Genomic DNA, 27,395 nt, shown 5'->3' with positions numbered 1-27,395 from the left:
CCAACCCATAGCAACCAATCGCAGCACAGTCCATAGCAACCAATCGCAGCCAAGCCCACAGAGATCAATCCCAGCTGAGACCATAGCAACCAATCACAGTATAGCCCATAAGAACCAATCGCAGTGGAGCCCATAGTAACCAATCATGGCCTATAGCAACCAAAACAACCATAGCACAGCGCATAGAAACCAATCGCAGCACAGCCCATAGCGACCAATCGCACCACAGCCCATAGCAACCAATCGCACCACAGCCCATAGCAACCAATCGCACCACAGCCCATAGCAACCAATCGCACCACAGCCCATAGCAACCAATCGCAGCACAACCCATAGTAACCAATCGCAGCACAGCCCATAGCAACCAATCGCAGCACAGCCCATAGCAATCAATCACAACACAGCCCATATAACCAATCGCAGCACAGCCCATAGCAACCAATCGCAGCACAGCCCATAGCAACCAATCGCAGCACAGCCCATAGCAACCAATCGCAGCACAGCCCATAGCAACCAATCGCAGCACAGCCCATAGCAACCAATCTCAGTCCATATCAACAAATTGCAGCACAGCCCATAGCAACCATTCGCAACACAGCCTATAGAAACCAAAGCCCAGCCCATAGCAACCAATCACAGTCAAGTCTATAGCAGCCAACCACAGCCCAACCCATGTTGTATCTCACGAAAAAGTCGGCATTGTAAGCTGTACAGATTCCATCTTCTTCAGGAGCTGACCAGATGCAGAGATAACACTCCACACCCTCTCTCCCCAAAGCCAGAGGTTTCATGGGAAATGTAGGCAGTATGAGGAACATTTCCGGAATTGCAAACAGTGTGGAGCCTAACCCATGCCTGCCACATCAGCTAAAACCATGAAGCACAAGACACACACAAGAACCTCTACACTATTCCCTAATAATACCCTATGCTGCGCTATGTAGACAAAAAAAATAATAATTCCCAGAGCGCTTCTTTACTACAAGACATAGAAGGCAGATTTTTCATGTTTTTATGCGCTCTGTTGACTTCTATAATAGCAGTATGGTACCAAAATAAACACCCATGGATTATGTCACTGTATGAACGAGGCCTACAATCCAATATACCGCATCATTGGGAGAAGCGGCTGGCGGGGAGGGTGGAAAGGACGCGGAATATAAGAAGTGTCGAACCAAGACATCACGCCGGATCAATACCTCTGTCTGAACAAGGGGGGGGGCAATGATTGACGGACATTCAAATTAAGTTGTCACCGCTGTGACTGGGAGCTTGTATTGATTGTGAAAATACAGGGGACACAATGCGCCAACAAGATACATCATGCCGCGTGCTACTGGACAATGGCAGGTATTTCCTTATGTTACGTTTTAAAGGGGTACTCCCCTGGAAAACATTTCTGGTGCCAGAAAGTTAAAGGGGTTATTCAGGAAAAAACTTTTTTTTTTTTAGATCAACTGGCTCCAGAAAGTTAAACAGATTTGTAAATTACTTCTATTAAAAAAGCTTAATCCTTCCAATAATTATCAGCTGCTGAAGTTGAGTTGTTCTTTTCTGTCTAAGTGCTCTCTGATGACACGTGTCTCGGGAGCTGTCCAGAGTAGAAGCAAATTCCCATAGCAAACCTCTTCTGCTCTGTGCAATTGCTATGGGAATTTGCTTCTACTCTGGACAGTTCCCAAGACACGTGTCATCAGCAGCTGATAATTATTGGAAGGATTAAGATTTTTTAATAGAAGTAATTTACAAATCTGTTTAACTTTTTGGAGCCAGTTGATCTAAAAAAAAAAAAAAAAAAAAAAAAAAAGTTTTTTCCTGGAATACCCCTTTAAACAGATTTGTAAATTACTGCTATTTAAAAATCTTAATCCTCCCAGTACTTATCAGCTGCTGTATGTTCCAGAGGAAGTTATTTTCTTTTTGAATTTCCTTTCTGCCTGACCACAGTGCTCTCTGCTGACACCTCTGTCCATTTTAGGAACTGTCCAGAGTAGGAGCAAACCCCCATAGCAAACCTATCCTGCACCGGACAGTTCCTAAAATGGACAGAGGTGTCAGCAGAGAGCACTGTGGTCAGACAGAAAGGAAATTCAAAAAGAAAAGAACTTCCTGTGGAGCATACAGCAGCTGATAAGTACTGGAAGGATTAAGATTTTTTAATAGAAGTAATTTACAAATTTGTTTTACTTTCTGGCACCAGTTGATATAAAAAAAATATATATTTCCCAGGGGAGTACCCCTTTAAAGGGGTACTCCGCCCCTGGCATCTTATCCCCTATCCAAAGGATAGGGGATAAGATGTTAGATCGCCGCGGTCCCGCTGCTGGGGACCCCGGGGATCCCCGCTGCAGCACCCCGCCATCATTACAGGGGCCGATACAGGGGCCGAAGCAGCGTGACGTCATGGCTCCGCCCCTCATGACATCACGGCCCGTCCCCTTAATGCAAGTCTATGGCAGGGGGCGTGATGACCGCCACGCCCCCTTCCCATAGACTTGTATTGAAAGGGACGGGCTGTGACATCACAAGGGGCGGAGCCGTGACATAACGATGCTCCGGCCGCTGTATTGCCCGTCATTACGTGCAGAGAGATCTCGCTCTGCGCAGTAATGATGGCGGGGTGCCGCAGCGGCGATCCCCGGGGTCCCCAGCAGCGGGACCCCGGCGATCTGACATCTTATCCCCTATCCTTTGTATAGGGGATAAGATGTCTAGGGGCGGAGTACCCCTTTAAGACTTTTCTAATAAATTGGGAGTAAACTTAACATGGGGGGGTCCTCTGTCACAGCCGGTTCTTATAATTGTGCCATTTATTGGATTACATGCCTCATTTATACAGTGAATTTCACATTTATCTTCATCCTGTATTTTGGCCTGAACACTGTGATAATATTAGGTAATGCAGCTATTCACACAGTGACATAAACCATGGTTGTCCATTTTGTTACCACGTTATTATTATAGAAGTCAACGGAGCGTGTGACAACATAAAATTCTGCCTTCTATGTCTTGAAACATTCCGGGAATTTTTTATTTTTATTTTTGCTTATATAGTGCAGCATAGTCTATTATTAGAGAATAATGTAGAGGTTCTTGTGTATGCCTTGTACTTACCCGTTTTAGCTAATGTGGCAGGCATGGGATAGGCTCCTTACTGGTTTCAATTCAGTCAGTCAATGAAATGATTTCCTAATGCTGCCTACATTTCCCATTAATCCTCTGGCCTTGCAGACAGAGGGTTTGGAGTCTTATCACTGCACCTGGTCATCTAACTGGGTTGCTAGAGATCACCAAGGAGAACAGATAAGACTCATTAAGTGGGTGGGGGGGGGGGGGTCAGTTCACTCCATGTGCAGTTTTAATGCCTTTTCTTGTTCGAAGTGCATGTTTTACACAGATATTGCTTATATTTTATAGATTAGATTTTTCTTATACAGTATTTTAAAGTTGTATCCGGTCAAATCACTTGATTTTGCAATTCAAAAATTTGATACAGCTTTGGTGTTTCCAACCAGGGCACCTCCAGCTGTTGCAAAACTACAACTCCCAGCATGCCCGGACAGCCGTCGGCTGTCCGGGTATGCTGGGAGTTGTAGTTTTGCAACAGCTGGAGGCACCCAGGTTGGGCAGCACTGCTTTACGTTTTACATTCGAGACAGATTTCAAAAATAAATAAAAAAATTTATTAATTGCGAAATCAATCAATCAATTTGACCCTGAAGACAAATAATTTGCAATTTACAACTTTAAAAATATAAGAAATAAAATTGAATATTTTTTAAAACACTTGAACAAGAAAAGGCATTAAAGGGGTACTCCGGTGGAAATGTATTTATTTATTTATTTTTTAAACAGATTTGTAAATTAATTCTATTTATATATCTTAATCCTTCCAATACTTAGCAGCTGTATGCTCCAGAGGAAGTTGTGTAGTTCTTTTCTGTCTGACCACAGTGCTCTCTGCTGAAACCTCTGTCCATGTCAGGAACTGTCCAGAGCAGGATCAAATCCCCCTAGCAAACCTCTCCTACTCTGGACAGTTCCTCACACGGACAGAGGTGTCAGCAGAGAGCACTGTGGTCAGACAGAAAATAATTATACAATTTCCTGTAGAGCATACAGCAGCTGATGAGTACTGGAAGGGTTAAAGGGGTACTCCGCCCCTAGACATCTTATCCCCTATCCATAGGATAGGGGATAAGATGTCAGATCGCCGCAGTCCCGCTGCTGGGGAGCCTCGGGATCCCCTCTGTGGCACCCCGCTATCATTACAGCACAGAGCGAGTTCGCTCTGCATGCAATGACGGGCGATACAGGGGACGGAGCAGCGTGACGTCATGGCTCCGCCCCTCGTGACGTCACGACCCGCCCCTTTCAATGCAAGTCTATGGGAGGGGGCGTGGCGGTCATCACGCCCCCTCCCATAGACTTGCATTAAGGGGCCGTGATGTCACGAGGGGCGGAGCCATGACGTCACGCTGCTCCGTCCCCTGTATCGCCCGTCATTACGCACAGAGTGAGCTCGCTCTGTGCTGTAATGAGAGCGCGGTGCCGCAGCGGGGATCCCAGGGCTCCCCAGCAGCGGGACCGCGGCGATCTGACATCTTATCCCCTATCCTTTGGATAGGGGATAAGATGTCTAGGGGCGGAGTACCCCTTTAAGATTTTGCAATAAAAGTAATTTACAGTTGATTTAAAAAAAAATAATAATAATAATTGTTGTTTTCCACCGGAGTACACCTTTAAAACTGCACATAGGGTGAACTGACTCTTTACAATATAAGAAAAAAAAAATGAAATATTTTTTTCCAAGTATTTATGAATTTCAACAATTTCAGAAAGTGCTGATCCTGCAAAGATCCATGAAGCGACCGTCGGGCAGGGGAGAGTTATTTTGTTCCGTTCCTCCGTATAGTTATGGAAAGGATTTGTCCCTCGAGCACCATGTTTGGAGATGTGTAACGTACCTTGGCCAGGGCCCAGTTGCTGGGCTACAAATATAGACCGTGTATTTTGGCCACTTAGAGGCTCTCACGGTAATAAAAGTGCAGGGTGGAGATCAGCAAATGGGGTGTTGTGGGTGGAGGGTGATGAGGGATGATATAATCCCTGCTCTCCGCTCTGTCACCGTGCCGTGTGGAAAGGCACTTATGGCCCTGGAATTCCTGTGTCGCCTGCAAACAACAACTTTAACCCCTGAGCCGGATTTATGGCTAATAAGGAAACCTGTCAGTAGGAGTCACATTAAGCAGCTGCCGCCACCTCCACTGCTGGGTGCACTCAATGTATTTCAGTAACTGGGTAGAATTCCAGACTAAGTGGGAACCGGAGAATGAGAGGGATAAAGTGTTAGGTCGGGTTCACACACTGCAGAAAGTTCACAAAATACTACAAGCAATGGAAATCCACAGCATGCGCAGTTCCACGTGGAGTGCGTCTGCAGCACGTGGACGGTATTTGTAAAAATTACTTGACTGCAATATTACTACTAATATTACCGCCAAACGTGGAGTCGGCCTTTGCACTGTTTTTTTATTGTTCATTTGCTAAAAGCAAAATGAAGTAGTCTTTATTATACATTTTCTTTGATTTAGCTGCCATGTTTATGTTAGAAAGATAACTGAAATCCATTAACTGCTTCAATTTGGAATCTAGCTGTAGTACCAGTACAGAGTTGTGCAGTAAACAGTGAAGAGGCCTTGCCAGTACTTGCCGGAGTGCCACAGGCTCTTCACTCAGCTGAACAGTTATTTTCAAAAACATCTGCACTTGTACGAGCAATTATTTGATTGCTTGTATAGAGCTCTGCAATACTATTGTATTGCAGTATACTGCTATTTCTGTCATCTACTATTAATGTCTATTCATGGCAGGTTGTAATAGTAGATATATCATCGCAGCAACAGAGGCGAGACTCCTGAATGCCTTGATATGTCAGCACAGGACGGCAGCTGTCATTTAACCCGATAAATGCTACATTCACTACTCACTGTGGCATCTAAGTGGTTAAAGGGGTATTCCAGTGCTTTAAAACGTATCCCCTATTTACAGGATAGGGAAAAAGTGTCTGATTGCTCGGAGTGCAGCCTCTGGGACCCCTTGTAATCTCCAGAACAGAGCCCTGACCGACTGCCAGCTGCATGGAGCGGTGGATCGGCACGCTGTCCGTGCAATGTCTACGGGAATGCTGGAGATACCCGAGGATATGTTTTTTTAAGGGCTGGAATATTCCTTTAAGTGTAAACTCTGATGAATGTCACTGATGACGGGTGTCAGCTGCGAATAGCAGCCGGCAACTGCTGAGAATGGTGTAGGCTCCATTTTAATTTATTTACAGTACATATATCTATCTATCTATATACATACATACATACATACATTCACACACACATATATACACATACATACATATACAAAACACACACACACACACACATATATACACATACATACATATACAAAACACATACATACACACAATATATACACACATATATATATATATATATATATATACACACATACACAAAACACATACATACACACAATATATACACACACACACACACACACATACACACAATATATACACACACACACACATACACACAATATATACACACACACACACATATACAATATATACACACACACACACATATACAATATATACACACACACATACACAATATATACACACACACATACAATATACACACACACACACATACAATATACACACACACACACATACAATATACACACACACACACATACAATATACACACACACACACATACAATATACACACACACACACATACAATATACACACACACACACACATACAATATACACACACACACACACATACAATATACACACACACACACATACAATATACACACACACACACATACAATATACACACACACACATACAATATACACACACACACATACAATATATACACACACACATACAATATATACACACACACACATACAATATATACACACACACACATACAATATATACACACACACACACACATACAATATATACACACACACACACACATACAATATATACACACACACACATATATACAATATATACACACACACATATATACAATATATACACACACACATATATACAATATATACACACACACATATATACAATATATACACACACACATATATACAATATATACACACACACACATATATACAATATATACACACACACACATATATACAATATATACACACACACACATATATACAATATATACACACACACACATATATACAATATATACACACACACATATATATACACACACACACATACATACACACACACACACATACATACATTCACAAAACACATACATACACACAATATATACACACACATATATATATATATATATATATACACACACACACATATATATATACAAAACACATACATACACACAATATATACACACACACACACACACATATATATATATATATATACACACACACACACATATATACATACACAAAACACATACATACACACAATATATTATATATATATATACACACACACACTCACACGTGTGAAAAACAGTATATTGTCTATATTATATGGAAAGTATAGAATCTATATGCTCACCCGTCCTCTTCTGGATTCTAGGAAATAAAAGAAAGATGTGTTAAAAGAATAAAAAAAATAAAAAGTAAAACGTACTCTTTAGTAAACATACAATTTAGTTTGTGGCGGGGTGAGCTGAACACTGAGGCAAAACCTAATCTCAAAAATCTTTTGTACGAATTTTGTTAACCGTTTGGCGGTACAGAATGACACTTTGCGCCATATCATTTATACATGTCGTACAATATTGTTTGTGACTGTATTTTGGTACATTCGTGTCATTTGTGAGATTTTTTTTTAAAGCATATATATACATATATATATATATATATATATATATATATATATATATATATGTGTGTGTGTGTGTGTTTTTGCTTTTTGATGTAACCAATTTTCCCGGTTTAATGTAGTTGTGACTGCGGCGCCTGCAGAAAACACCCTTCAAACCTTTCATCATCTTGTCGTTGTGAATTTCCTTTTAGCCATATTATCTGTGCATCTACGGCAACCTTTACAACCCAGGACTAAGTGGGATAATCCTCAAAAGGCGACCAATCCTATATGTGATCAAGCAGTGAAGCCCTAGCCGAAGGCTTCACTGCTTGATCACATATAGTATCACATGTAAAATAGTCCTATAGGGTTAAATGAATTCCCCTCACATGCACAGGTAAATCTTTTTATGCAATTAAAAGGGACTTTCTAAAGAAAATATGCCAGGTGTTTCATGCTGTCAGAACCACGGACAGCATGACATAGGGGCAGGCTCCCTGATTTCTCCGAGGGTGCCGGCTTCCCCCTATCCCCTGGGCTTGAGTGTCATAGGGTGTATAGGAAGAGACCTTAAATGGGCTCTCTCATTAAAACTAATGTTTGCTATCGCATTCTTATGGTAAATAGAAAATCTTTCTAATGTACTTTGTTTAAAAAAAAAAAATAATAATAATGAAGTTTTATTTGTGTTTAAATAATCTGCCACTAGGTGTCTCCCTACTTGTCCAGAACACATTTCCTCCCCATCTCTTGCACAGACTTTGGACTCCTGCTGCCCTTTCAGAAGTCAGGGAATGCAGTCTGGAGTGCTGAGGGGTGTGTGTGTGCAGCCTTAGCCAATCATAGCTCATCTCACACTGAACTGCTCTGGGCTGTGTGTAGCAGAGTGAGGGAGGAAGTTCTCCCCTGTATGGCTTCAGATGATGTTACGCCTGCTGGGGAACGCCCCTTCCCAGTCTGTGAATCTGACTGAGCAGTAAATAGAGAGCAATATCAAGGTAGAAAACTACAAAATAAAAAAAATAAAGGCAGGGGGTGGTTTGTCATGATGGGGGCAGTGACGTGGGAGGATTATAGAATTTAACAAGATCATGACAGGTACTCTTTAATCACCTGCTGTTCTAGTACTAGTGCAGCTCCGGTGTTCTGCGCCGGCAGAGATGGCGTCACGTATGTCGCTCATTGGCTGGTATGTACGGCACGTAAATGTTGAGCCTGTAGCATCACCAGAATGATGCATGTGGGGAGTTTCGGTAAGGGTCCAGGTCTTGGCACCCTCACAAATCAGGTATATACAAGGACCAGATGGCAGTGTTCCCTGCATTTTTAACTTAGTCCCATTCACTTGGATAGAATGGAGTTGTATTCCTGGGCTGGACTTCCAAGGGCATTTTTTTCAGCTGATCAGTGGGGGACTTAACGGGGTTATCCCAGAGTTAAAAAAAAAAAAGAACACAGGAAATTTTTTACCCTTCGGAGTACCCCTTTAACTTTTGGTCAGTTACATAGAGTGTCTCCGTCTCTCAGAAGAACCAGTCTTCTCCTCCATAACACAGACAACCCATTGATGTGAACAGGTAATGTGCAATGCTTCATCACCACTGTGGGGGCGCTGCAGGGAAACTGAACAATTACTGCCAAGTTTCTCCCCTACAGCTCTTCATTGGGGGTCACACCAAGGTGGTTCAGCCTATTGTCACAGGACTCTAATACGTTTAGGGTTTGTCCCATTGATAAGATCTCTATGGAGATACCCATGGACACCCAGAGAATGGTTACCTCAGGTTTTTCCATTACCAGTTGGTTAAAGCTGTTGAGCTGTTGGGTGATCTCAGCCATTTCAGCCATCAGTTTGCACATGTGAACGTTGAGTTCGGCCAAGACCTCAGTCACGTGAGCCGAGGCCACAGCTTCCTTAAGGTCGACGAAGTGCAAGGCCTTCTTCTCCTCCTCGTGTACCAACTTCTTCATGTATTCAAACTCTTTCTGTATAAAAAGCTTCAGCTCACTCCGCGTGATCTATGAAAGAGATAAGAAAGAAAACAAAAAGCTTAGAACGTATACTTAGCAATACGGCCAGAAATTATGAGCGGTCTACAGGATTGGTTTCAGACAAAGAAGCAGAATGGAAGATAACATGGTTTCCATGCATGAACAACATGTGACCTAATATGGGACCTTCTGAGGTGTAAAGAGACTTTAAAGAGAACATCTCTCTGTAGGACCTAGGTCTCCAAACCATGGACCTACATAAGTCTAGAAGGTAGAAAAGGACTACAAAGAGTACATCTCTCTGTAGGACCTAGGTCTCCAAACCGTGGACCTCCATAAGAGGGTAGAAAAGGACTACAAAGAGTACATCTCTCTGTAGGACCTAGGCCTCAAAACCATTGACTTCCAAAACTACAATTCCCTGCATGTCCGGACAGCCAAAGGCCACAGTCCATAGTTTGGAGACCACCGCTCTAGGAAGATCCGGCATGTCTGTGCAGACCACTGATTTCAAAGGGCACCATGTAATGCTTCATTTCCCCTGTGGAGGTGCTGTAGGGGGATTGATCTCCTGCTACCAAGTTTCCCACAGATAACAGCTCAATTGATGGGGACATCAGCAGTAAGACACCATGTGATTAGCTCAGTATCATGGGACCCTACATAGGCAAATCCATTTAAGCCTAAAACACATGGCTGACCCTAATAAGGATGCCATAGCTTAAGTTCTTAAAGGGGTACTCTGCCCCTAGACATCTTATCCCCTATCCAAAGGATTGGGGATAAGATGTCTGATCGCGGGGGTCCTGCCGCTGGGGACCCCCCGCGATTTCAGCTGCGGCACCCCAGACATCCAGTGTATGGAGCGAATTTCACTCTGTGCCGGATGACTGGCGATGCGAGGTGGAGGCTTGTGACGTCACGGCCACGCCCCACTCATGACGTCATGGCCATGCCCCCTCAATGCAAGTCTATCCAAAGGATAGGGGATAAGATGCCTGATCGCGGGGGTCCCCTGTGATCGCCAGTAATCAGATCCGGAGCAAACATGCTCCAGGGACTGATTCTAACGGGGTGCTGCGTGCAAGATCACAGGGGTCCCCAGCCGCGGAACCCCCGCGATCAGGCATCTTATCCCCTATCCTTTGGATAGGGAATAAGATGTCTTAGCGCCGGAGTAACCCTTTAAAGTAAGATTTTCTGGTTAAGTTATAAAGTCTGCTGTGGACATTCCGTTTATTTTCCCTGCCGTTTGTGGGCCGGAACATTACTATTAAGCAAACCCCACCCTGGCGTCACGACAACTAAGGGTAATACCACCAGACCCTGTAATACTATTCCAACACCCCAGGACTACAAATCCTGAGGACCACCACAACAGACCCACCACTAAATATGTGGAGCACAAGGCCCCGAGCTCCTGTAAAACAACATTTCTTGGATTTATCAGGACTGGCATGTAAAAAATTCCACAAAGTAGGAGGCAAAAATTCCTATAATCATTCTGGATAAACGCGCGCTGCTCCCCCACATGTGGTCGTTGCCTGTAAATACCGGATACATCACGTACCCATCACCATCAGATAAGGCCGTCAGATCACGCCATCCTCCATCCACGACATTCCAGACCTGCTCACATTTTCTAACAGGGGTATTCCAGGCAAAACCTTTTTTTATATATATCATCAACTGCCTCTGGAAAGTTAAACAGATTTGTAAATTACTTCTATTAAAAAATCTCAATCCTTCCAATAGTTATTAGCTTCTGAAGTTTTCTGTCTAACTGCTCAATGATGATGTCACGTCCCGGGAGCTGTGCATGATGGGAGAATATCCCCATAGGAACTGCACAGCTCCCGGGACGTGAGTCATGCAGAGAGCAGTTAGACAGAAAACAACAACTCAACTTCAGAAGCTAATAACTATTGGAAGGATTAAGATAATAGAAGTAATTTACAAATCTGATTAACTTTCCGGAGCCAGTTGATATATATATATAAAATAAAAGTTTTGGCCTGGAATACCCCTTTAACTTTGAAATGTTTTTTTTTTTTTCAATCTCCTCTTCGAAGAGCTGGAATTCTATTATTTTTATTTTCCCACCAACATAGCGATCCAAAGGACCGTTCTTTTCGTGAGAGGAGTTGTATTTTTAATGGCATTTTATGGGGTACTTATAATGTAGTAAAAGAAAAAAAAACATATGGGCTGAAATGGTACAAAACAGCTAACATTTGATACATTTTTTATGCTGTTTATTTTTCTTTTTTTTCATTTTCATGTTGACAATGTTTGGATTGTAAATCGCAGCAGAAGAAGACAGTAATCCTGCACTCACCGAAAAAGTACGAGTCACGCGGCTCCTCTCACGGGACCTCCAACAGGCAGGCAGACGAAGTCAGCGTGGGGCGCTCAGAGCGCCCCACGCTGACTTCGCATGCCTGCCTGTTGGAGGTCCCGTGAGACTCGTACTTTTTCGGTGAGTGCAGGATTACCGTCTTGTTCTGCTCCGATTTACTTTTGATTGTGCTCTACGAGTATTGTCCTAGCACCACCATTAAACGAGTACTACCTTAGTACCTGCACCGTGTGTCCTTTATCCAGTGTCATAGCCTGGGGGAGTAGGGTATATGGGGGTGTAGCTGTGCGGTGACTAAAGGGTGCTTGTTAACCCTTGCTATTCGTGACGCCAGGGTGAGGGCTCCTCAGTAATGCTTGTCCTATCGCCACCCTTACCAAGAGCGATAGGTAGGTAGATAAAAATGGAATGTCCACAAACGGAGAGTTTACTGAAACAGGTGTGACTTTTAATGAAGATTTTATGCAAGCTTCATAACCGGAACAGTCTCTATACATACAACTGCTTTCTTGGAGATTGACAAAGGTTGGGACTTTATCAATTTAGAGTCTTTACGATATTATGCGTTGATCCAAGGGATTTAGGGGATTTAGTTGTGATCCAGTAGTCACGCTAGCTTTAGCGGGGATTAGTTTAGAACTCACGGTTTAGTTCAGCAGAGGCCGGTAGGTTTTCTGGCCTAGCGTGTCTTTGAAAGTTGCGCAGATCCGTCCTGCTAGTCCGGCATCCACGAGAGCAGCAACCCAAGAGAGCGATAATTGGCTACAGATCCCTTATATGGGCAGGGGCTGGACTAGAGCTAATTGGTCCAATACTTGTGTCAATCACCATTATAAAGGTTTATGGGTAACATGTGACCCAAGGACCTCCAAAGGTCCTCCAACATATCATAGAGGATATTAACATAGTCACATGACCGAAGGTCCAGCGACGCTAACAGGGTAAGTATACTATACATTATATTAAATATATTATTACTAAATATATACATATATGGACATTGTAGAATTAGAGGAGAGACGACTAGGGTCTGTCCCACCTGAGGGACCCTACCTGAGCGTAGTTACTCTGACTTTGGGGACCACCACACTAGGTATGGTATGCAATACCGTACCGGGACACCACATCAGCAATATACACTATTGGTTGTCTACATAATGGCAGTGCCGTTCTAATATCTACTGTTTGTGCATTATAATGTTTGGATTGTTATAAATTAATACAAATATTAATAATGTCTTTATGGTATTATATTGTTATAATATTAAAGGGGTACTCTGGTGGAAAACATTTTTTTTTTAGGTCTTTATAAGTCAACTGGTGCCAGAAAGTTAAACAGATTTGTAAATTACTTCTATTAAAAAATCTTTATCCTTCCAGTACTTATTAGCAGCTGTATGCTACAGAGGAAATTCTGTTCTTTTTGAATTTCTTTTTTGTCTTGTCCACAGTGCTCTCTACTGTCACCTCTGTCCATGTCAGGAACTGTCCAGAGCAGCATAGGTTTGCTGGACAGTTCCCGATACAGGCATCAGGTTTCAGCAGAGAGCACTGTGGACAAGACAAAAAAAGAAATTCAAAAAGAACAGAATTTCCACAGTAGTATACAGCTGCTAAAAAGTTCAGGAAGGGTAAAAGATTTTTTAATAGAAGTAATTTACAAATCTGTTTAACTTTCTGGCTCCAGTTCATAAAAAAATTTAAAATAAATAAAAAAAAAAAAGTTTCCACCGGAGTATCCCTTTAATTGTAATTAAATAAAAAATAAAATAAAATTAAGCTTAAAATGTTTTAAATATTTTTAACATTTGATCACTTTCAATAATGCTGTACAGCATTCTGCCTGGAGCTCTATCCTATTAAGAGTCATAATAGAAGTACTAAGATGGCAGACTTGGGGTTAATCAGCACCCGTAATCTTGTCACACTGCGGGGGGGCATCTGGATGACAGAAGAAGCCGACATCCTTGGTTGACAGAAGAAGCCCACATCCTCTGTCTAACCGCTCAGATGATACAGTCACTATTACCCACAGCATCTAAGTGGTTAAAGGTGAACTCCGGTGGAAACAAGTAGAAAATAAATGTTTTCAAATCAACTGTTGCCTGAAAGTTAAACAGATTTGTAAATTACTTCTGTTCAAAAATCTTAATCCTTCCAGTACTTATTAGCTGCTGTAAAAAACAGAGAAATTTGTGAATTTCTTTTCTGTCTGACCACAGCGCTCTCTGCTGACACCTCTGTCCGTGTCAGGAACTGTCCAGATTAGAATCATATCCCCCATAGAAAATCTCTCCTGCTCTGGACAGTTCCTGATATGGACAGAGGTGTCAGTAGAGAGCACTGTGGTCAGACAGAAAATAAATTCACACATTTCTCTGTAGTATATCTGTAGTATACAACAGCTGATAAGTACTGGAAGGGTTAAGATTTTTAAATAGAAGTGATTTACAAATCTGTTTAACTTTCTGGCACCGGTTGATTTGAAAAATATTTTTTCCACTGGAGTACCCCTTTAAATGGCTGGAATCAGAGTTATCTCCAATGTTGATGCCCCTTTGGTGCTAGTAAAGATCTCTAACCAACCCTCTGCTTTAATGCATCTGAAAGTAAAGCAACTTTACAAATAGTCTTGTTCAAACATTCCTTCTGTTTCGTGAATCCAGTTCCTCTGCAGACCTATGTGTTGCCATGGTTACAGATGAGGAATTACTACAGTCATTTTACTTCTCTGTAATAATGTTTGTCATGCTCCAGCTCTTTGCCGTACATGTTGTGGTAGCTATATACACAGATCACATAGACGGTCGTAATCTGTAGTGACTTCCAGGCGGCTGCGCTGAGAGCCGGGGATAAAATACTCCTGTCCATTCACTGCAAGGATGAACCTCTAATCTATTATGACTGGAGCAAGTGTGGAAACCACTGGAGCCATATCTACAATCCACTATAATCTCTGAGGGACGATCTCAACTATATACACTCACCGGACGCTTTATGAGGTATACACTTGTAGTACCAGGTTGGACCCCTCTTCACTGCATACATTCTACCAGGAGCTGGAAGCATTCCTCAAAGATTTCCCTCCATATGGACATGATGACATCACATAGTTCCCCCATATGGACATGATGACATCACACAGTTCCCCCATATGGACATGATGAAATCACACAGATCCTCCATATGGACATGATGACATCACACAGTTCCCCCATATGGACATGATGACATCACACAGATCTCCATATGGACATGATGACATCACACAGTTCCTCCATATGGACATGATGACATCACACAGTTCCCCCATATGGACATGATGACATCACACAGATCTTCATATGGACATGATGACATCACACAGATCTTCATATGGACATGATGACATCACAAAGTTCCTCCATATGGACATGATGACATCACACAGTTCCCCCATATGGACATGATGACATCACACAGTTCCTCTATATGGACATGATGACATCACACAGTTCCCCCATATGGACATGATGACATCACACAGATCTTCATATGGACATGATGACATCACAAAGTTCCTCCATATGGACATGATGACATCACACAGTTCCTCCATATGGACATGATGACATCACACAGTTCCTCCAAATAGACATGATGACATCACACAGTTCCTCCATATGGACATGATGACATCACACAGTTCCTCCATATGGACATGATGACATCACACAGTTCCTCCATATGGACATGATGACATCACACAGTTCCTCCATATAGACATGATGACATCACACAGATCTCCATATAGACATGATGACATCACACAGATCTCCATATGGACATGATGACATCACACAGTTCCTCCATATGGACATGATGACATCACACAGTTCCTCCATATGGACATGATGACATCACACAGTTCCTCCATATGGACATGATGACATCACACAGTTCCCCCATATGGACATGATGACATCACACAGATCTTCATATGGACATGATGACATCACACAATTCCTCCATATAGACATGATGACATCACACAGTTCCTCCATATAGACATGATGACATCACACAGTTCCTCTATATGGACATGATGACATCACACAGTCCCTCCATATGGACATGATGACATCACACAGTCCCTCCACATGGACATGATAACATCACACAGTCCCTCCATATAGACATGATGACATCACACAGTCCCTCCATATGGACATGACGACATCACACAGTCCCTCCATATGGACATGATGACATCACACAGTCCCTCCATATGGACATGATGACATCACACAGTCCCTCCATATGGACATGATGACATCACACAGTCCCTCCATATAGACATGATGACATCACACAGTCCCTCCATATAGACATGATGACATCACACAGTTCCCCCATATGGACATGATGACATCACACAGTTCTTCCATATGGACATGATGACATCACACAGTTCCTCCATATGGACATGATGACATCACACAGTTCCCCCATATGGACATGATGACATCACACAGTTCTTCCATATGGACATGATGACATCACACAGTTCCTCCATATGGACATGATGACATCACACAGTTCCTCCATATAGACATGATGACATCACACAGTTCCATGTCCTGTTCGAGATGATGTCATGTGACCTCATTGTCCTGTATGAGATGATGTCATGTGACCTCCTTGTCCTGTATGAGATGATGTCATGTGACCTCCTTGTCCTGTATGAGATGATGTCATGTGACCTCCTTGTCCTGTATGAGATGATGTCATGTGACCTCCTTGTCCTGTATGAGATGATGTCATGTGACCTCCTTGTCCTGTATGAGATGATGTCATGTGACCTCATTGTCCTGTATAAGAGGATGTCATGTGACCTCATTGCCCTGTATGAGATGTCATGTGACCTCATTGCCCTGTATAAGATGTCATGTGACCTCATTGCCCTGTATAAGATGTCATGTGACCTCATTGCCCTGTATGAGATGATGTCATGTGACCTCATTGTCCTGTATCAGATGATGTCATGTGACATGGGGCATTATCCTGCTGGAAGTATCATCAGAAGATGGGTCCACTGTGGTCATAAATGGATGGACATGGTCAGTAACAATACTCAGGTAGGTTGTGGTGTTTATACCAGAATCAATTGGTACTAAGGGGCCCAAAGTGCCCAGAAAATGCCCCCCCACCACACCATTACACCACCACCCCCTTGACCCTGATACAAGGCAGGAGGGATCCAGGCTTTCATGGTGTTTACATCAAATTCTGACCCATCTGAATGTCACAGCTGGAACCGAGACTCCTCAGACCAGACAACGTTCTTCCATTTTCCATTGTCTAATTTTGGTGCCTGTGGGAATTGTAGCCTCAGTTTCCTGTTCTCAGCAGACAGGAGTGGCCCCCGGTGTGGTCTTCTGCTGTTGTAGCCCATCTGCTTCAAGGTTTGATGTGTTATGCGTTTAGAGATGGTTCTGCAGACCTTGGTTGTAACCATTGGTTTTTTGAGTTAGTTGCCTTTCAGTTATCTCGAACCAGTCTGCCTATTTTCCTCTGACATCAAAGCATTCTCATCTACACATCTACCCTTCACTGAATATCATATCTTTTTCAGGACATTCTCTGTAAAACCTAAATACGAAATACTTTTGCTCAAAAAGATGGCTGAACATGCGGCTGAAATAAAATGGAAGCAAAGATAATGAAAGAACAGGCCAAAAAATGGAACAAAAGCAAAAACAAAAAAAAAATTTACAGGCATATTTTCGCCAATTAATTTATTTATTTATTTTTTTTTAAGTTTCATGATTTAGGAACCAAATGTTGGTAAATAGGTAATTGCAATGATTTCTTGTTTTGGGGAATTACTGTGCCCTACAATTCTCTCAAACAATCAGTGTGTGCGCAGCCCGAGAACCGTCCCGCTGTCAGCTCTGCATTCACGGCCGGGATCGGCATCTGCTCTCAAGCTGTGAAGAGTGGAGATCCCGCAGTTTCATCAGAGCACAAACCTCCTTCCCCCACGAGCCTCTGTCCTACAATGACTTTCAATTTGCCATTTTTCAAGATTTCAACTTGTGGAGAACCATTCAATTGACCTAATCCATCTACCGGTGGCGGAGCAGAGCTGTGGGGAAGCATCTCTACATCTCTAACAAGAACGATTAAACATTATTGGGAAGTGAACACGTCAATTAGAAACCCACATTAACATCAATTCTCTCAAACCTTTATCCAGCTGGGATGAAATGAATGATCGAATAAGCTGTCGCTGGGCCCCAAGAACCAGACGGAATCATCATTAACTCAATGTAGGGAACCAGACGAGACAGTACTGCAAAGCTCAGGAGGACCAATGCTGCACAGCTCAGACGAGACAGTGCTGCACACCTCAGAAGAGACAGTGCTGCACACCTCAGGCGAGACAGTGCTGCACACCTCAGACGAGACAGTGCTGCACACCTCAGACGAGACAGTGCTGCACACCTCAGACGAGACAGTGCTGCACACCCCAGACGAGACAGTGCTGCACACCCCAGACGAGACAGTGCTGCACACCCCAGACGAGACAGTGCTGCACACCCCAGACGAGACCGTGCTGCACACCCCAGACGAGACCGTGCTGCACACCTCAGACGAGACCGTGCTGCACACCTCAGACGAGACCGTGCTGCACACCTCAGACGAGACCGTGCTGCACACCTCAGACGAGACCGTGCTGCACACCTCAGACGAGACCGTGCTGCACAGATCAGACGAGACCGTGCTGCACACCTCAGACGAGACCGTGCTGCACAGATCAGACGAGACCGTGCTGCACACCTCAGACGAGACCGTGCTGCACAGATCAGACGAGACCGTGCTGCACAGATCAGACGAGACCGTGCTGCACAGATCAGACGAGACCGTGCTGCACAGATCAGACGAGACCGTGCTGCACAGATCAGACGAGACCGTGCTGCACAGATCACTTGATGTACAGGCTACAGGGCGTTACCAGGACCTGCCAGTGGTTTTGTTACTTTTTTTGGCAAGCAGATTTATTTTAGCCGGCCAAAGACAAAAACATTGGTAGAACCCCAATGGCACCCATCAAAAGCCAATGGGGGTCTCTGTACAGAGGATTCCCCAAGGGGTTGCAACAGGTTTAATGGCAACAAGCCACTTTACTAGGGGGGCCCACAGGCCGCATCCTTGATCTGCAGTCCATTCCCTCTTAATTTGTATTGGTGTCCTTTAGACATCCACAGCATCCAGACCTGACCAGAGGAGCTCAGAGCAGCGCAGGAACTGGGACAGGTGAGTACTACCAGGGGGACAGATTATTTAGGGTCAGTGTTCCTCAATCTGTGCCTCTCAGGATCGTGCAAAACTCCAACTCCAACTATGTCCTGCTGGCATCTGGAGTGACACAGATTGGGAAGCAATGCTGATCATTAGGGCCTGCAGGCGGCTATCCTCTTCTAGTTTCAGGCTACACTGTGTAAAAGAAGAGCTCTCTGCTGCCACCTCTGTCCATCAATGTTTTTTTTAATCAACAGGTGCCAAAAAGTTAAACAGATTTGTAAACTACTTCTATATAAAAATCCTAATCCTTCCAGTACTTATCCGCTGCTGTATGCTCCACAGGAAGTTGTATTTCTTACTGGAATTCTTTTCAGTCTGACCACAGTGCTCTCTGCTGACACCTCTGTCCATGTCAGGAACTGTCCAGTACATGCAAATCCCCATAGAAAACCTCTCCTGCTCTGGACAGATCCTAACACGGACAGAGGTGTCAGCAGAGAGCACTGTGGTCACACTGAAAAGAACTACACAACTTTCTCTGGAGCATACAGCAACTGATGAGTACTGGAAGGATGAAGATTTTTTTTAATAGAAGTAATTTACAAATCTGTTTAACTTTATGAAGTCAGTTGATTTTCAATAAAATTGTTTTCCACCAGAGTACCCCTTTAAGTCGGATTGATATGGTCTTTGTAAAAAAAAAAAAAAAATATTATATATATATATATATATATATATATATATATATATATAAATAAGGGGGGGGGGGGGTGTTACCGTTTTTTAAGGGATGTGTCTTATTTTAATTTTTCCAGACAAAGCACAACAACAAAACGCAAAAGGAAAAACACCATAGAAGATTGGATCCTCCATGTTGTCTGTAATTCTGGGCTCAGTCTCTGTCCTCATCTCTGTCCAAAAATATTCCCCGAACGAGTGGGTGACCTGCTGCACTAAGATTCTGGGCTCAGTCTCTGTTCTCATTACTGGATTTGACGGACTTTCAGAAGTCACATGGAGTCCCAGAACAAATGGATTTCCTTTGGCATCAAAAGGGCAAATTCCAGGCTCTGTCTCTGTCCTCATCAATGGACTTCATTCATAAAGTTAGTGGATTGATCTCAGTCCTCATTATTGAACTTGATCTTCATCAGACAGGCTGAAGTACGACCCTTCATGAGTCAAGGGCCCAATATCATAAGGGCCACATTTAAAGGGGTACTCCGGTGGAAAACTTTTTTTTTTTTTTTTTTTTTATCAATTGGTGCCGGAAAGTTAAACAGATTTGTAAATTACTTCTTTTAAAAAAATCTTAATCCTTCCAGTACTTATTAGCTGCTGAATACTACAGAGGAAATTATTTTCTTTTTGGACCACAGAGCTCTCTGCTGACATCACGAGCACAGTGCTCTCTGCTGACATCTCTGTCCATTTTAGGAACTGTCCAGAGCAGCATATGTTTGCTATGGGGATTTTCTCCTACTCTGGACAGTTCCTAAAATGGACAGAGATGTCAGCAGAGAGCACTGTGCTCGTGATGTCAGCAGAGAGCTCTGTGTTCCAAAAAGAAGTAGGGCTTTAAAGGGGTACTCTGCTGCCCTAGCGTTCGTAACATTTTTTCCCGAATGCTTGGAACAGAGCAGGGGTCGTGACATCACTACCACCCCCACGCCCCCTCCCATAGACCTACATTGAGGGAGCATGGCGTGACATCGTGAGGGGCGTGGCCGTGATGTCACGTCCCCGGCTGCCCGCACCCAGCGTTGTAAACTAATGTCAGGGTCTGCACAGAGATTGCGGAGGTCCCCAGTGGCAGGACCCCCACGATTAGATTTCTTATGCCTTATCCTTTGGATAGGGGATAAGATATCTAGGGGCAGAGTACCCCTTTAAGATAGACTTGAAGGACTTTCTGCAGTCAAATGTATTCACCAAATGGCAGATCAGGGCTCAGTCTCTGTCCTCATTACTTGATTTGATGTCAGAAGTCAGATGTATCATCGGAGCCACATATAAGATTATTGCTTTGGCTTCTAATAAACACATCTACATTTACCATCTTGAATGAAGGTAATAAAGAAGTCAGTGTTTATTAAATCTATAACACAGGAGTCTGGCACTGTGCCGAATCTCCAGGTATCCCACACATCTATTAAAGGGGTTGTCCAGGGAAAAAATAATCTATCTATCTATCTATCCTGGCTCCAGAAAGTTAAACAGATTTGTAAATTACTTCTATTAAAAAAATCTTAATCCTTCAAATACTTATCAGCTACTGAAGTCGAGTCGTTCTTTTCTGTCTAAGTGCTCTCTGATGACACGTGTCTCGAGAACTGTCCAGAGTACAAGCAAATCCCCATAGCAAACCTCTTCTACTCTGTGTAGTTCCTGAGACAAGCAGAGATGTCAGCAGAGAGCACTGTTGTCAGACAGAAAAGAACAACTCCACTTCAGCAGCTGATAATTATTGGAAGGATTAAGATTTTTTTAATAGAAGTAATTTACAAATCTGTTTAACTTTCTGGCATAAGTTAACTTGAAATATTTTTTCCACCGGAGTACCCTTTAAAATGTTGGCAATGCCTGGGATTAATAAAGCACTTTAGTAAAGCTCTTTGGCATCCATTAAACATTTGCCATACCTGGACCTCCCAAAGTTCTGTTATACCAGACATGTAGAACAGCATAGGATACTATGGAGCCCCAGGTATTGAAAACTTAAAGGGGTTATCCAGGAAAACCTTTTTTATATATTATATATATATAATCATCTGGCTCTAGAAAGTTAAACAGATTTGTAAATTACTTCTATAAAAAAAAATCTTAATCCTTTGAGTACTTTTGAGCTACTGAAGTTGAGTTGTTCTTTTCTGTCTAAGTGCTCTCTGATGACACCTGTCTCAGGAACCGCCCAGTTTAGAAGCAAATCCCCATAGCAAACCTCTTCTACTCTGTGCAGTTCCCGAGACAAGCAGAGATGTCAGCAGAGAGCACTGTTGCCAGACAGAAAAGAACAAATCAACTTCAGCAGCTGATAATTATTGGAAGGATTAAGATTTTTTAATAGAAGTAATTTACAAATCTGTTTAACTTTCTGGAGCCAGTTGAGATATATATATAATGTGTGTGTGTTTTTTCCTGGAATACCCCCTTAAGTCTGTGCACCTGAGCCCCTTTACGGATCTTTACGGTGCAGTAGAAAGCACAGGTGGTCAACTCAACAGGTTATAGAAATTTAGTTGTAACTAGGGTCGCCACCTGGCCGGTATTTTACTGGCACAGCCGGTATTTTGGCCGCCCTGACTGTATTTTTATATTAAAAAATACCGGCAATGCAACGGCCGATCATTATCCAACCAATCCTCCAACTCCTGAAATGTTGCACCATATACTATACCAGTGTTTCCTAACCAGAGCGCCTCCAGCTGTTGCAAAACTACAACTCCCAGTATGCTCGGACAGCAACCGGCTGTCCGGGCATGCTGGGAGATGTAGTTTTGCAACAGCTGGAGTCATCCCTGGTTGGGTAATACCCACCTATACTATATACTACTATATAGACACACATGATGGGAGTGGTAGTTTTGCAACAGCTGGAGGCACCTCTGGTTGGGAAACACTGACCTATACTATATAGTCCAACATGCTGGGAGTTGTAGTTTTCGTTTAGGGCAGCTACTGAGCCAAAGGCTGTATCAGGGCATGCTGGGAGTTGTAGTCAGTAACTAACTGCAACTCCCAAATTTAATTTAAAAAAGCGATCAAAAAGTCACATCAAAACAAAAATGGTCCTGTGAAAAACTACAGATCGGGGCCCAAAAAATTATCCCTCATACCGGACCGTATAAGGAAAAGTAAAAAAGGTTATAGGGGTCAGAATAGGACAAACTTTCCCCTGCATATGTGTATCCTGTGATGTCACGCATATATAATTAATTATGCAAATTAGCATGGCCGGTATTTTCTATTTTTTTGGCAAGAAAGGTGGCGACCCTAATTGTAACTCTTGACTCCATCCTAGGATCACACATTAGTAGTGTTGCTCGCGAATATTCGCAAAGCAAATTTTATTCGCGAATATCGCATATTCGCGAATATAGCGCTATATATTCGTAATTACGAATATTCGTTTTTTTTTTTTTTCACAGTACACATCACAGTGATCATCCTTCTCTGCTTCCAGCTTGTGTGATGTAAAGAAGGCTCTAATACTACTGTGTGAGACTGGTGTGCGAATTTTCATACATGCGAAAATTTACATAAGCAACAATTCGCATATGCGAAAATTAGTATATGTTCATTTTTATGGTATTTTTCACATATGCGAATTTTCGTTTGTGCGAAGTTTCGCATATGCGAAGATAAACGCGAATATTACGAATATGCAAATTTAGCGAATATATGACGAATATTCGTCCATATATTCGCGAAATATCACGAATTCAAATATGGCCTATGCCGCTCAACACTACACATTAGGTTTGCAGCCACTCGTCCCCCTTGTTGGAGCGGAGACATGCCACTTATTTCTAGTGTTGAGCGGCATAGGCCATATTCGTATTCGCGAATATATGGACGAATATTCGTCATATATTCGCGAATATTCGCATAGTCGTTATATTCTCGTTTTATGTTCACATATCCAAGAAGTTCGCGTATGCGAAAATTACCATTTGCAAAATTAGTATACGCGAAAATTTGCATATGCGAAAAGTAACATATGCTAATATTCGCATATGCGAATGTATGCACGCCAGTCTCACACAGTAGTATTAGAGCCTTCTTTACACCACACAAGCTGGAAGCAGAGAGGGATGATCACTGTGATGTGTACTGTGAAGAAAATAAAAACAAAAAAAAAACGAATATTCGTAATTACGAATATATAGCGCTATATTCGCTAAATTTGCGAATTCGCGAATATGCGATATTCGCGAATAATATTCGAATTGCGAATATTCGCGAGCAACACTACTTATTTCCAGTGCCAGACCGATGTCTCCTACAGTGCCAGCTAAAGCCACCCTCCCCTAATACAGTACTTACACCCGCTTCAGTCTTCTAAATTTGATCATTCCAGGAGCAAGAGGCGGAATCCCAAAATGACCACCCTAGCTACTGCTTTCAGCACCCAGTTGCACTTTGGGATTCATATTAAAGGGGTATTCCAGGAAATAACTTTTTTATTTATTTATTTTTATTTTTTTTATTTTATGCGCCCCGATCTGTAGTTTTTAAGAGTTTTTAACCATTTTTGTTTTGATGGGACTTTTTGATCGCTTTTTTTTTTTTAAATTAAATTTGGGAGTTGCAGATAGTTACTAACTACAACTCCCAGCATGCCCTGATACAGCCTGTGGCTCAGTAGCTGCCCCGAACGAAAACTACAACTCCCAGCATGTTGGACTATATAGAAGTATACAGTATAGGTCAATGTTTCCCAACCAGGGGTGCCTCCAGCTGTTGCAAAAGTACAACTCCCATCATGTTGGTCTATATAGTAGTATATAGTATAGGTCAGTGTTTCCCAACCAGGGGTGCCTCCAGCTGTTGCAAAAGTACAAGTCCCATCATGTTGGTCTATATAGTATTATATAGTATAGGTGGGTATTACCCAACCAGGGGTGACTCCAGCTGTTGCAAAACTACCACTCCCAGCATGTTGGACTATATAGAAGTATACAGTATAGGTCAATGTTTCCCAACCAGGGGTGCCTCCAGCTGTTGCAAAAGTACAACTCCCATCATGTTGGTCTATATAGTAGTATATAGTATAGGTCAGTGTTTCCCAACCAGGGGTGCCTCCAGCTGTTGCAAAAGTACAAGTCCCATCATGTTGGTCTATATAGTATTATATAGTATAGGTGGGTATTACCCAACCAGGGGTGACTCCAGCTGTTGCAAAACTACCACTCCCAGCATGCCCGGACAGCCGTTGGCTGTCCGAGCATACTGGGAGTTGTAGTTTTGCAACAGCTGGAGGCGCTCTGGTTAGGAAACACTGGTATAGTATATGGTGCAACATTCCGGGAGTTGGAGGATTCGTTGGATAATGAGCGGCCATTGCATTGCCGGTATTTTTTAATATAAAAATACAGTCAGGGTGGCCAAAATACCGGCTGTGCCAGTAAAATACCGGCCAGGTGGCGACCCTAGTTACAACTAAAGTTTCTATAACCTGTTGAGTTGACCACCTGTGCTTTCTACTGCACCGTAAAGATCCGTAAAGGGGCTCAGGTGCACAGACTTAAGGGGGTATTCCAGGAAAAAACACACACACATTATATATATATATCTCAACTGGCTCCAGAAAGTTAAACAGATTTGTAAATTACTTCTATTAAAAAATCTTAATCCTTCCAATAATTATCAGCTGCTGAAGTTGATTTGTTCTTTTCTGTCTGGCAACAGTGCTCTCTGCTGACATCTCTGCTTGTCTCGGGAACTGCACAGAGTAGAAGAGGTTTGCTATGGGGATTTGCTTCTAAACTGGGCGGTTCCTGAGACAGGTGTCATCAGAGAGCACTTAGACAGAAAAGAACAACTCAACTTCAGTAGCTCAAAAGTACTCAAAGGATTAAGATTTTTTTTAATAGAAGTAATTTACAAATCTGTTTAACTTTCTAGAGCCAGATGATTATATATATATAAGGTTTTCCTGGATAACCCCTTTAAGTTTTCAATACCTGGGGCTCCATAGTATTCTATGCTGTTCTACATGTCTGGTATAACAGAACTTTGGGAGGTCCAGGTATGGCAAATGTTTAATGGATGCCAAAGAGCTTTACTAAAGTGCTTTATTAATCCCAGGCATTGCCAACATTTTAAAGGGTACTCCGGTGGAAAAAATATTTCAAGTTAACTGATGCCAGAAAGTTAAACAGATGTGCAAATTACTTCTATTTAAAAATCTTAATCCTTCCAGTACTTATCAGCTGCTATATGCTCCAGAAAGTTTTGTAGTTCTTTCCAGTCTGACCACAGTGCTCTCTGCTGCCACCTCTGTCCATGTCAGGAACTGTCCAGAGCAGGAGAGGTTTGCTATGGGGATTTGCTCCTGCTCTGAACAGTTCCTGACACGGACAGAGGTGTCAGCAGTGAGCACTGTGGTCAGACTGGAAAGAACTACATAACTTCCTGTGGATATAGTTATAAATCTATTAGAAGAATGGTTATAACGCAGAGAAGCACATTGTTAAAGGGGTACTCCGTGGGGAAAAATGTTTTCAAATCAACTGGTGCCAGAAAGTTATACAGATTTGTAAATCACTTCTATATAAAAAAAATCTTAATCCTTCCAGTACTTATCAGCTGCTGTATGCTCCACAGGACGTTATGTAGTTCTTTCCAGTCTGACCACAGTGCTCTCTGCTGACACCTCTGTCCATGTCAGGAACTGTGCAAATCCCCATAGAAAACCTCTCCTGCTCTGGACAGTTCCTAACATGGACAGAGGTGTCAGCAGAGAGCACTGTGGTCAGACAGAAAAGAACTACACAACTTTCTGTAGCATACAGCAGCTGATAAGTACTGGAAGGATTACATTTTTTTATATAGAAGTAATTTACAAATCCGTATAACTTTCTGGCACCAGCTGATGTGAAAACATTTTTCCTCACCGGAGTACCCCTTTAACAATGTGCTTCTCGGCGTTATAACCATTCTTCTATTAGATTTGTAACTATATCTTCCTGCTGTGCAGCATATGGAGCTGGAGTAACGTCTCAGGGGAACCATAATAACTTATCAAAAAGAAGCCTCATGGAACTGAAAGAAAAAATAATGCAATACCACGATTGGCTGCAGAACATTGCAACCTGTCATTCTCC

At 42.6% G+C, this 27,395-nt stretch overlaps 1 protein-coding gene across 3 annotated transcripts in view; it reads right to left on the bottom strand.

The window, feature by feature from the left end:
- TRIM44 (tripartite motif containing 44) overlaps positions 1 to 27,395 on the bottom strand; it is a 74,898-nt gene that overhangs the window by 34,841 nt on the left and 12,662 nt on the right. For 2 of the 3 annotated variants that reach the window (XM_056527874.1, XM_056527873.1), the window contains exons 3-4: positions 9,708 to 9,947; positions 7,674 to 7,690 (exon numbers count right to left, since the gene is read on the bottom strand). In XM_056527874.1, the coding sequence (XP_056383849.1) occupies positions 7,674 to 7,690; positions 9,708 to 9,947 (257 nt within the window). The remainder of the gene's footprint in view (positions 1 to 7,673; positions 7,691 to 9,707; positions 9,948 to 27,395) is intronic. The other variant, XM_056527875.1, reaches the window with a different exon arrangement.

The sequence above is a fragment of the Hyla sarda genome, chromosome 6 (assembly GCF_029499605.1).
Source record: "Hyla sarda isolate aHylSar1 chromosome 6, aHylSar1.hap1, whole genome shotgun sequence".
In the NCBI taxonomy this organism is placed as follows: Eukaryota; Metazoa; Chordata; class Amphibia; order Anura; family Hylidae; genus Hyla; species Hyla sarda.
This window is presented reverse-complemented; position numbering and strand designations above follow the sequence as displayed.